We start from the raw sequence: 12,240 nt of genomic DNA, 5'->3' as shown, positions 1-12,240 counted from the left end.
TTCAAACAGCTCTTACAATAAAAGGGCATTATCATTTTCACAGTATTATTCCATGCTCATAGTGTGGATATACAGTGTTTGTGTGTATAACACAGGCAATTCACGTTTTTGATTGCACTGAGCCTTTAAGTCTGCCTCTGGTCTGTAAAAGTGTGTCACTGGGTTAAAGTGACTTTCAAGCGCCCACGCAAGTGGGAGTGGCTGACGACTGGGTCACATGGTTAACACACTATTTAGAACATTGAGTACAGAAGAGTCATCGTACAGAAGAGTCATCCAACAAGGGAGTTCGTCCAGCGTTTCTCATCTTGTTACAGATCTTTAAATATACAAAAACTATTCGGGTTGTATTAGATGCCATTGAATAGTCGCGGGAACATTTTGGCTGAAAGAAGAGCAGAATTTATTTTGTTCAGGATACTGACAGTGGAGTGCAGATAATTATATTAATGCCACGAATATTTACTACAGTAATGTAGTTGAGATTAAAATAAGAAAAAGTGTTGAGTTTTAGATGACCGACGCTTTGAATTTGAGTTTATCCGCTGTGCTACTAAGGATAATAGCACCTTGCAATCCTTACAGAAAACATCCACTTGACATTGTGAAACAGGCGAGTTATTGACAAGACATTTAGTCAGCATAGGTTGCTTTCTCTAAAGATTCTCAGAATCGAGGTGCCTGCAGACATGGGCTCAATCAAGCCTGGTAAGACCGGCTTTATTATCCGTGCTATTACAATGTTACAATGTATCTTGTCATGTAATTTAAAGTGTCCACCTCTCGCTACATTGGCCAGTTACTTTGTTGCAAATGTGTTACTTTGTTACAAATCTGGTGTTACTGTTGCTGTCAAGAATTAATGTGTCGTTCTAAGCATCTGTTCTAGAAAAAACTAGTAAAATCTGGCTAATATATGTTCACATTTTATTTAGTTGTGTGATTTTTACAAGTTATATATGGACCACAATTAGAAACCTAATAGATTATTTAGATTTTCTGGTCTGCTTATTGTCAAGCCATGTATGTTGATTAGGAATGCCACTCTGCTCCTGGGTTTTTTGTTTTGACACTACAATGTTGTGCTTTGCTTCACCTCACATGGACCAAGCTGCCTAGCCATGTGCCAATGCTTCTCGACTCTCACTGCTCATTGGCCGAGAACAGGCTGTGACGCAATCATTGCATAATTCTGCTCTGGGTCCAAGCTCGAGGGCTGTATGCAGGTCCACGTGAAACTGAAGGAGACAATTTTGGTGACCTAGATTTGCTCTCTTAGACATGACAGGTCCACATGTGGGTGGGTTTTGGAAGCGAACTGTCATAGCTGGTTAGGTAATCATGGCCATGTCTTCGAGAGCATTAACTACATTTAGGGCTACATAGTATAGTATAATATATTAATTTATGTTGATTTTGTGTCTGAGCCTCCTGTACACCAAGCAACAGGTGAATTATTTTCCTAGCTGAGTTAATTTAGCCCATATTTAAGCATTTGGTTTAATAATGTCAACATTCTTATGGAATAACGTGATTTAACACCAAATGACTACAAGAATAACTTTGCTTTTGACAGAAACTAAAAGACAATATTATTCTGCCCTTTCAAGCAAAAGAGCAGTAACTGCTCATAAATGGAAACTTTGAAAAATGACTTCAGCGTTTTTCAATTGTCGAGGCTAATTAATTGTAGTCAGATCATTGGAGATGTTTATTTTGTATTCTTATCAATCACATTTATTTATAAAGCCCTTCTTACATCAGCTGATGTCACGAAGTGCTGAACAGAAACCCAGCCTGTCACGTTCGTCGTAAAGAGGAGACCACAAGGCGCAGCGTGATATGAAACATCTTCTATATTTAATGAACACTTAAACAAACAATACAAAATAACAAAACGACCGTGAAGCTATACTATAAATGTACATGCACAGGCAACTAGACATAGACAATAACCCACGAAATAACCAAAGAAGATGGCTGCCTAAATATGGTCCCCAATTAGAGACAACGATAAACAGCTGCCTCTAATTGAGAACCAATCTAGGCAACCATAGACATACATAAACACCTAGATAGTAAACGACCCCATAAACCTACAAAACCCCTAGACAGTACAAAACACATACATCACCCATGTCACACCCTGACTTAACCAAAACAATAAAGAAAACAAAGAATACTAAGGTCAGGGCGTGACACAGCCTAAAACCCCAAACAGCAAGCAATGCAGGTGTAGAAGCACGGTGGCTAGGAAAAACTCCCTAGAAAGGCCGGAACCCAGGAAGAAACCTAGAGAGGATCCAGGCTATGAGGTGTGGCTCGTCCTCTTCTGGCTGTGCCGGGTGGAGATTATAACAGAACATGGCCAAGATGTTCAAATGTTCATAGATGACCAGCAGGGTCAAATAATAATAATCACAGTGGTTGTAGAGGGTGCAACAAGTCAGCACCTCAGGAGTAAATGTCAGTTGGCTTTTCATAGCCAATCATTCAGAGTATCTCTACCAATCCTGCTGTCTCTAGTGAGTTGAAAACAGCAGGTCTGGGATAAGGTAGCACGTCCGGTGAACAGGTCAAGGTTCCATAGCCGCAGGCAGAACAGTTGAAACTGGAGCAGCAGCACAACTAGGTGGACTGGGGACAGCAAGGCGTCATCTGGCCAGGTAGCCCTGAGGCATGGTCCTAGGGTTCAAGTCCTCCAAGAGAAAGAAAGAAAGAAAGAAAGAAAGAAAGAATTAGAGAGAGCATACTTAAATTCTCACAGGACACCGGATAAAACAGGAGAAATACCAGATATACAGACTGACCCTAGCCCCCCGACACAAACTATTGCAGCATAAATACTGGAGGCTGAGACAGGAGGGGTCGGGAGACACTGTGGCCCCGTCCGACGATACCCCCGGACAAGGCCAAACAGGCAGGATGTAACCCCACCCACTTTGCCAAAGCACAGTCCCCACACCACTAGAGGGATATCTTCAACCACCAACTTATTATCCTGAGACAAGGCCGAGTATAGCCCACGAAGATCTCCACGGCACAAACCCAAGGGGGGCCACCAACCTGTACAGGAAGATCACGTTCAGTGACTCAACCCATTCAAGTGACGCACCCCTCCTAGGGACGGCATGGAAGAGGACCAGTAAGCCAGTGACTCAGCCCCTGTAATAGAGTTAGAGGCAGATAATCCCAATGGAGAGAGGGGAACCGGCCAGGCAGAGAAGGCAAGGGTGGTTCATTGCTCCAGTGCCTTTCTGTTCACCTTCACACTCCTGGGCCAAACTACACTCAATCATAGGACCTACTGAAGAGATGCGTCTTCAATAAAGACTTAAAGGTCGATACCAAGTCTGCGTCTTTCACATGGATAGGCAGACCATTCCATAAAAATGGAGCTTTAAAGGAGAAACCCCTGCCTCTGTTTGCTTAGAAATTCTAGGGACAGTAAGGAGGCCTGCGTCTTGTGACCGTAGCATACGTGTAGGTATATACGGCAGGACCAAATCGTAAGGATAGGTACGAGCAAGCCCATGAAATGCGTTGTAGGTTAGCAGTTAGCAGCAGAAGTTACTGCCTTCTTGCTTGGTACTCCCACTGGAATTACCATTTCTTTTTAACACAAACTTGTGTTCATACCATTATTTGTATGTGGCTGTCAGTGTCATATAGTTTGATACTTGTTTCAACAAACAACAATAAATAATGCCATGTTAAACCACAGTAACTGCAGCCCAAAGCTTAGCGATTCAAGGTAAAAAGCAATAACTGAGGTGAGCGATTGCATTTACTGCTTTTTTCCTTGGTTTCACTAACTTTTTCCAGCTACTGCAAACATGACATCCCATTATATCTGAAACACATTTTGTCCAAATGATAAATCATGTATTTAATGTATAAAAAATGTCAACACATTTTTGACCAAGAGTGCAGTTACTGCTCTTTTGTTTCGTAGATGGCAGTATTATTTAATATAATATAGTATAGAAGAACTGAGAAACCCAATGTCACGCTCTGACCTTAATTTCCTTTGTTTTGTATTTATTTAGTATGGTCAGGGCGTGAGTTGGGGTGGGCAGTCTATGTTTGTTTTTCTATGATTTGGGGATTCGTATGTTTCGGCCAAGTATGGTTCTCAATCAGAGGCAGGTGTCATTAGTTGTCTCTGATTGAGAATCATACTGAGGTAGCCTGGGTTTCACTGTTTGTTTGTGGGTGATTGTCTATGTTAGTTGCTTGTGTCAGCACAGGTCTCATTTATAGCTTCACGGTCATTATTTGTTTATTGTTTTTGTATAGTTTGTATTCAGTGTTTTCTTTTATTAAATATTCATCATGAACACATACCATGCCGCATTTTGGTCCTCCGATCCTTCTCACCTCTCCTCTTCAGATGAAGAGGAGGACGGCCATGATACCCAACCCCAACCTAGATGGAAAATAAATGTTAAAGTGCATACAAATTATTCCAGAAACACATTCGTTTTCACATTACACTGCAATGTGTCATGTTTTGAAGGTACACCATTAAGTAAATTAGGTCAAATTAAAGATATTTGCGATTTTGATTAGGTTTCGGGGTATCATGTAACACACCTTATCACCCTGTGCCCAAAAGTCTTTAAATCAAGTATTTTTGTGATTATTAGTGTTTTTGTTCAAACATTTTCTTCAACAGTGGTGACATGACCCTGACTTGGACTGCATGCTTTGCTGTACTTTTTGGTATAACTGTACACACCCATAGAGCCAACTTGTTATGTAACAGTGGTGTTATTTAAATGCCACCTGAATGAGGTAGTAAAAACAGGTCAAACACCAGGATGAATGAATGAAGGGGGGAAACAGTCTGGCATAAGTCCTGCTCTATATTGGGTGTGGCAAGGGCAAACAGGCAGATGTTTGATCAGATTGTATGGCTTTATATTATGTTTATATATGGTTTATTATTTACCTTTGACCTAGTTTCCATCACTATTATAACGTTACTCTGACTTACAATGGGGTAAAAACTTAGAATATTATTTTGTGTCCCTCTTAGTTGTAACAAAATATTACAACATCAAAGATTATGACGTCAATATTATGTTTTTGATATGACGTATATTTGATTTATATTCCACTAACGTTTTGTAGTTTTTCCCCTTCTCCCCTCAGGTGGTGTAATAGCCTACATCTCTTCTGGCTCCGCCTCCAGCCCAGAGTGCTGTTTGAGTGACAGCTGCAGCAGCGGCTACCTGTGCTCCTCTCCGCCTCATCCCTCACTGCCAACCCGGGCAGTAGGAATCATGGTGGACATCGCCAGCCCTACCACAGCCAAGCACCCACGTAGCCACGGCACAGACAAGACTGGGCGATCCACCTCCACCAAGAGCAGCATCACCAGTGAGTGCATTTCAGCCCTGTAAATACATTCAGTATGGCAAGGATACTAGATTTATTCAGAATGACAAAGGATAGGAAATGCATTGTATGAGTTGCCACACTAATCCAGGTAATAGGTGCATTTCGTATTCTCAAGTCTACATGAGTCATCATCGTGTACAGGTGGAATAGCACATTTGTTAGAGAGGTGTGAATTAGTAGTAACATTGCTGTGCGTTTCTCCTTACAGAGATCAACGGCATGGTGTTGTTGTGTAAGGTGTGCGGCGACGTGGCCTCGGGGTTCCACTATGGCGTCCACGCCTGCGAGGGCTGCAAGGTAAGACTAGTCCTGACTGCTTCTCACGGAATGCCACACTGCCAGTCCAAGGTTTCATTCATGTTGTTCAATGGCTCTGTGTCGTAAGTGTTTTGACAGTGTCGTTCATGTGTTTTAACTAGGTAATAACCGCGCACAAACAATGTTCTCTGTGATTTTTCTCAGGGTTTCTTCAGGAGGAGCATCCAGCATAGCATCCGGTATAAGAAGTGCCTGAAGATGGAGAACTGCACCGTCATAAGGATCAACAGGAACCGCTGTCAGCAGTGCCGCTTCAAGAAGTGTCTGGCTGTGGGCATGTCTAGAGACTGTGAGTCTTCACTTTTAAATGTACATAGAAAATAATAACGTCATTTTTCCCATAGGGAAATACAATGGTTAATGGTGTGAGAGGTTTCCTTTTACAAGTTGGATGGATTGACTGACTGTAGGGATATCTGAGCCCTTATTAGTGATATATGTACTCATGTGTGTTATATTTGATTTCCATCTCCAGCTGTTAGGTTTGGCCGCATCCCAAAGAGAGAGAAGCAGCGCATGCTGCTGGAGATGCAGAACGCCATGAACAACATGATGATGAACAACAACAGCCAGCTCCACAGTATGTTCCACGGCACCCAGAGTCCACCCTGCCCCATGGAAGGGCTCCCCAATGACGGCAGCTCCTCTTCATCCGCCTCTTCTTCCTCCTCTATCTCGTCTTCATCAGGCTCCAACCCTTCCTCACCCTGTTCCGCTCAAGACTCCATGGAGACCAGCTCTAGCTCCGCCTCTTCCTGTTCATCGGATAGCGGCGATGACGAGGTTCCTCCTTCCAGGGTGTGTCACCAGGGCACATTCACGTACCGCCGTGAGCAGCAACAGTCCATCAAAGAGGAACCGGAGGAGTCACCTTCACCGGTCGCCAGGGAAACTGTAAAAGACAGGAGAGACAGCCCCATGGAGGAACTGCAGGAGAGCTGGAAACGCTGCGACCAAGACACCAGGGGTTACCAACCTAGTTGCAACAGCCATCAACACGTCACCAACGGTCCATATCGGGAAGAGAGAGTTGTTTACCAGCAGCAGCCTGCGCAGCTAAACAGCGCCCCCAGTGGTAGAATGCCAGAAGATTCCTACAGCCTACATCACAGGAGCCACAACATAATGCACAACATACAGACCGTCTCCAATGGTTACAGTAGACCATCATACAGCCTACAGGACCATAAGACAAACATGGTGCGTGTCCTTTTATCATTTAATTAGCCTTTGTTGAAACATTGAGGAGATTGAAGGTCTCTTTACAAAATGTTACAGTAGAAATGCACTGTATACTGCACACCTGAAATTACTCCATAACCATGCCTAAAGCACACATGAAAAATACCTAAAAAAAGGCCTATCCTCTAAATCCCCTCCATTTGGTTGCTTCTGCATTATTACTCCAGCATTCTGTTTTCCATAACTGAGGGCCCTGTTCTCGACTCTTGTCACCCCAGGTCACTCCTAGTCTCTATGTGGACCCCAGCCAGCGCAGCCAGGAGATCTGGGAGGAGTTCTCCCTGAGTTTCATCCCGGCCGTGCGCGAGGTGGTGGAGTTTGCCAAGAGGATCCCGGGCTTCCGAGACCTCTCCGAGTACGACCAAGTCAGCCTGCTCAAAAACGGAACATTTGAGGTAAGAATCCCTGGACTCTCTGATACCAAAAATAGATCTTTCCCAACTCTGGCTGTCGTGTTCCAACTGAACATTGCACTCTCTTTAACTCTGAGTGTTGAATTGGCTAAATATATTACAGTCTGTAGATATGTTATGACAGAGTATCAGTGTATTTGAACTCAACATTGAATTCCCTGCATTATCACTGTTGAATTCTGCCAGTATGTTGCCCGGTGCTAGTCACGATAAACCCCTGTTCTAAGACACCCTCTCTCCCACCACTCTCTCTCCAGGTGCTTATGGTGCGCTTCGCTTCTCTGTTCGACGTGGCCGAGCGCACCGTGACCTTCCTGACGGGGAAGTGTTACAGCTTGGAGCTGCTGCGCTCGCAGCGGACCGGGCAGCTGTTCACCTCCATGTGTGACTTCAGCGAGAAGCTGGCCGCTCTGCAGCTGGACAAGGATGAGATGAGCCTCTTCATTGCTGTCGTCCTCGTCTCCGCCGGTAAATAACACTGTCTCTGTAAACAGTGTCCTTGTAAAACACAGTGTCCTTGTAAAACACAGTGTCCTTGTAAAACACAGTGTCCTTTTTAACACACTGTAATTGTAAACACACTGGTTGGCTGGCTGGCTGTCCTCTAGCTGGCTGGCTGTCCTCTGTCTGACTGGTTGGCTGGTTGGCTGACTGTATTATGGTCCTGTGTCTAAAATGGCACCCTATTCCCTATATAGTGCACTACTTTGGTCAAAAACAAATCGCAGTCCTGTACATACCATTCAGCCACTGGTGTTAACACATAATACTTATGTGTACGATTAAAATTAAAGCCTTCTTTGATACTGACTGTTCTTATGCTCTGTTCTGTGATCAGATCGTTCGGGGATCCAGGACTTGAAGTCAGTGGAGGCGCTGCAGGACACGCTGATCCGAGCGCTGCGGAGTCTGATCATGACGAACCACGCCAACGAGACTACCACCTTCACCAAGCTGCTGCTGAAGCTGCCCGAGCTGCGCTCCCTCAACAACATACACTCTGAAGAACTGCTAGCCTTCAAAGTGCACTCGTAATGGGGCACTCACAATAGGGCTCATCTGACTCCTAATACCCTCCTTCCACACTTTAAAACCAGGACTGACTTCTTCTGCCAATCCTATACCAGGACCAAGGGGAGACCTTGGTCCTGGAAATGATGAAGTGCAGAACTACTTGGTTTTGTTTGTTAAAGCCGTTTAATTCCAAAGTGTATTGCTCACGAGCAATGTGAATGTGATGATTATGCTATCTTTTGGATGTTTCAAACGACGCGCAATATCATTTGGTCACTGTTTTCGACCCAATATGTTTGATAAAAGCCCTCAAGACTCAATGTAAACATCTATATCAAAAATAATGCTTGATTAATCAGATAATTGCTGCAATTGCATGGCTATCCTTAGGTGAACAACCTGACGTTGTCGCTCCCAACCCTCCGAGGAAGGAGTCATTTCTTTATTTTTGAATTGTTCAACTGCATTGTCATGTCTACTGTCCTTTGTGTACATAGGGTATTTCATTTGTCTGAATATATTTTATTTTTTGCCTGTCTTTGTCTCAGCTGCCTCTACCACGCCTCCTTCTGGGGACTTGTTGATAGTACACTTTTTCAGCAACACAACTTTGCACATTGTGTTGTGGACCGTCATCCAAAATCTCACATGCCACCACAGACCCACATCATGTGCGCATGATGTGAACACGGATGATACTAAAGTGTTCCTTCACTGATCCCCCACCTTCCTCACAGTGAGGAGTTACTGGGTGGTTTTGACTTTACCTCCTGGCATTTCAGCACAGCACTGACTTTTAAAACGGATATTGTTTCCCATCTGTTGTTTTTTTTGGGAATGTCTGTATTTGTCTCCTTTTACAGACAAGATTGCAGTTTGTAAATAAATAGTTATGCTATATCTATCATATATATATATAAGTAGTATAAATAAATACAAGTGAAATTATTTACGGTCTTCAGTTTTTTGTGTGCAATATGTTTGAACTCATTTGGTGATCTAATATGAGCGTCTATGAGGGGTAAAGCATTAAGAACTGTAGGTTTGTGGTTAGTTACATTGCGATATCATTTGTAGGGGGTACTGTATTGTACAGTGATTTTCCATATTACAAACCAGGTCCAATTAAGTGGCTTAAAGCACAGGTGTCAAACTCATTCCAAGGAGGGCCGAGAGTCTGCTGGTGATTGATGAATTAAGGTCACTAATTAGTAAGGAACTCTACACATCTATTTGTCTTGGGCTTAATTGAAAGGAAGAACCAAAAACCTGCAGACACTAGGCCCTCCATGGAATGAGTTTAACAACCCTCGCTTAAAGTAACCACCCAACTCTGTAACCAAAACGTGGACCTGAAATGCAATGACTAAGGCTCCTCCACAAGGGCGCGCTGTCCACATTTTTATGTCGTACCACTATTTCCATGGTGGAAACTGATTTTAATACAGTTTAGAAATGTGCAGATGTTTATTTCAGCAGAGGAGCTGCCCAGAGACCGACAGAAGTGGAGTCTTTGTAGCTGGTTTATACGCTAGCGAGGTTAACGGATGCTTGAGTGTAAGTAGCAAAGTACACTCAATTCAATACACTTCTGACTTATGAAAAAGTTATAGCTTGTATCTTAATGGATGTAAGACCTTGCATTAAAATGACCCGAAGAAACAATAATGAGCAGAAATATTTTTTTAATATTTAATATTTGTATAGTTTTATGGACAGTGATAGTTAGAATGTAGAAGGGAGACAGGAGGAGCTGAGATGGGATTCATACCCAAGTCTCCAGGGATATATGTGCTTCAGAGTCTGGGAGGCCAACCATTACGCCAGACTCCGGCACAATGAGCATCAATTCCTTCCTAGAATAACACATTTCATTTCAGTGCACAGAGAATGATGTTTTACACATAGTGTCAACAGGGATTGTGCCCCCCCCCCCACACACACCGTCAGTCAGGCTGCCATTGTAAGTACGAATGTGTACTTAATTGACTTGCCTTTATCAAATAAAGATTAAACAAACACTGTCTGATTAAACAAAAGGCAAGTGCTGAAAGACTCCATACAGTTTTTAGTGTAAAGGTCTACCAAATTCTAGAGCGCTTTTGGTTGACTTTGGTTTTTCATTTGTTTGGTGTCCCGAATAGTTGTCCAGTACCAGCTAGCTAGATCATGTACATACAGGCCTTCCTTGAGTTTCCCCTCACCACTGTTGAATTAAAGGGATACTTAACGAAAAAACAATACCGGCATTATTGGGCGAAAACAATGTATGTTACAACCTCAAAGTATCTTGAAACATTGTAGTTGCATGGTCAAGTGCCACAAAGAAGAACACAGGCAAATTACTGTTGACCTAGAACAGAGCAGCACGACTGGCCCTGAAATGCACAAGGCTAAATATCAATAACATGCATGTCAATCTCTCCCGGCTCAATGTAGAGGAGAGATTGACTGCATCACGACTTGTCTTTGTGAGAGGCATTGACATGTTGAAAGCACATGTTCAAACAGCTAACACACAGCTCAGACACCCATACATACCCCACAAGACATGCCACCAGGGGTCTCTTCACAGCCCCCCAAGTCCAAAAAAAGACTCTGGGAAACACACAGTACTACATAGAGCCATGACTACATGGAACTCTCTTCCACATAAAGTAACTCAAGTGAGCAGTAAAAACAGATCAATGCACAACGTGGACTGTGAAGAGACACACACACACACACACACACACACACACACACACACACACACACACACACACACACACACACACACACACACACACACACACACACACACACACACACACACACTCACACTCTATCATGCATTCTATTGTGGTATTGTGGATTTTATATTGTAAATGTGTAATAAGAGAGTAATACTGTATTGTATGATGTATTGTTTTATATATGGCGGTTGTTGTGTTTTGTTGAGCTGTAACTGTTTTAACCCTGTTGGGACCCCAGGAAGGTCAGCTGCTGCCTTGGCAGATCCAACTAAATACTAAATGAACAAAGTTCTTCATAGAACCTTTAAAAAAAAAGGTTATACGTAGCACAAAAAAGGGATCTGCTGTGGTTACAAGCCAAATAACCCTTATTTGGCACTTTATAGAATGTTGGTTTTCAAAGAACTCTTCTAAGAACGCTTTCCCATAATGCACCCCACCCATCCTCATACCTCACCTCACCTGACCGGTACCCAACCATAAACAGACTTAATGCGTCGCTCAGTTATGTATAGAGCCATGTCAGCATGGAATGCTCTGCAACCAGAAGTTACTGCAAAAAGCCATTACATCTGATAAAAAAAACATATTGTATCACAGAACCTCTCCTCTTATTAAAGATCTAATTTAACTCAATTGTATCTAAGAATATAAATATTTATATATGAATAGTGTGTAAATAGTATTTTGTTGGTGTCTTAAAATAAAGTAATATCATATGTTGTTCTTGTCTATAACAGTTCTGTACTTTTTTAAGTTTTATGTGGACCCCAGGAAGAGTAGCTACTGAGTGTCCTAATAAACTAAACTAAACCTCATCCCCAGGCTAATTGCTAGAGCTTGTTGGAGGAAGAGACTACCCCTGACCTGACGTGACCTGCAATAACCTCACCTCACCTTCTACACACTAAAAACAAAAATGTTCTATAAAGTGCCTAACAAGGGTTCTTTAGCTTGTAACCAAACGGAACCCATTTTGGTGCTATGTGGAAAAATGTTTCAAGGTTCTATAAAGTACCATATTCATCAGATTCTCAATGGAACCTGTATGGTGCTATAAAGAACCTGTTCCTATGGTCCTATAAAGAAACATAAAAAAGGTTCTTTAAAGC

At 42.7% G+C, this 12,240-nt stretch overlaps 1 protein-coding gene across 1 annotated transcript; it reads left to right on the top strand.

Moving 5' to 3' along the window:
* Nucleotides 1–236: 236 nt before the first annotated feature.
* On the top strand, nt 237–9,341 carry LOC118364382 (nuclear receptor subfamily 1 group D member 2-like). The gene is made up of 8 exons (XM_035745882.2): nt 237–708; nt 5,158–5,385; nt 5,615–5,703; nt 5,869–6,013; nt 6,200–6,924; nt 7,185–7,361; nt 7,637–7,847; nt 8,218–9,341. The coding sequence occupies exons 1-8, from the start codon at nt 690–692 to the stop codon at nt 8,412–8,414; spliced, it is 1,791 nt and encodes a 596-aa protein (XP_035601775.1). The 5' UTR covers nt 237–689; the 3' UTR covers nt 8,415–9,341.
* Nucleotides 9,342–12,240: the final 2,899 nt, after the last annotated feature.

The sequence above is a fragment of the Oncorhynchus keta genome, chromosome 31, assembly GCF_023373465.1.
Source record: "Oncorhynchus keta strain PuntledgeMale-10-30-2019 chromosome 31, Oket_V2, whole genome shotgun sequence".
Taxonomy (NCBI): Eukaryota; Metazoa; Chordata; class Actinopteri; order Salmoniformes; family Salmonidae; genus Oncorhynchus; species Oncorhynchus keta.
This window is presented reverse-complemented; position numbering and strand designations above follow the sequence as displayed.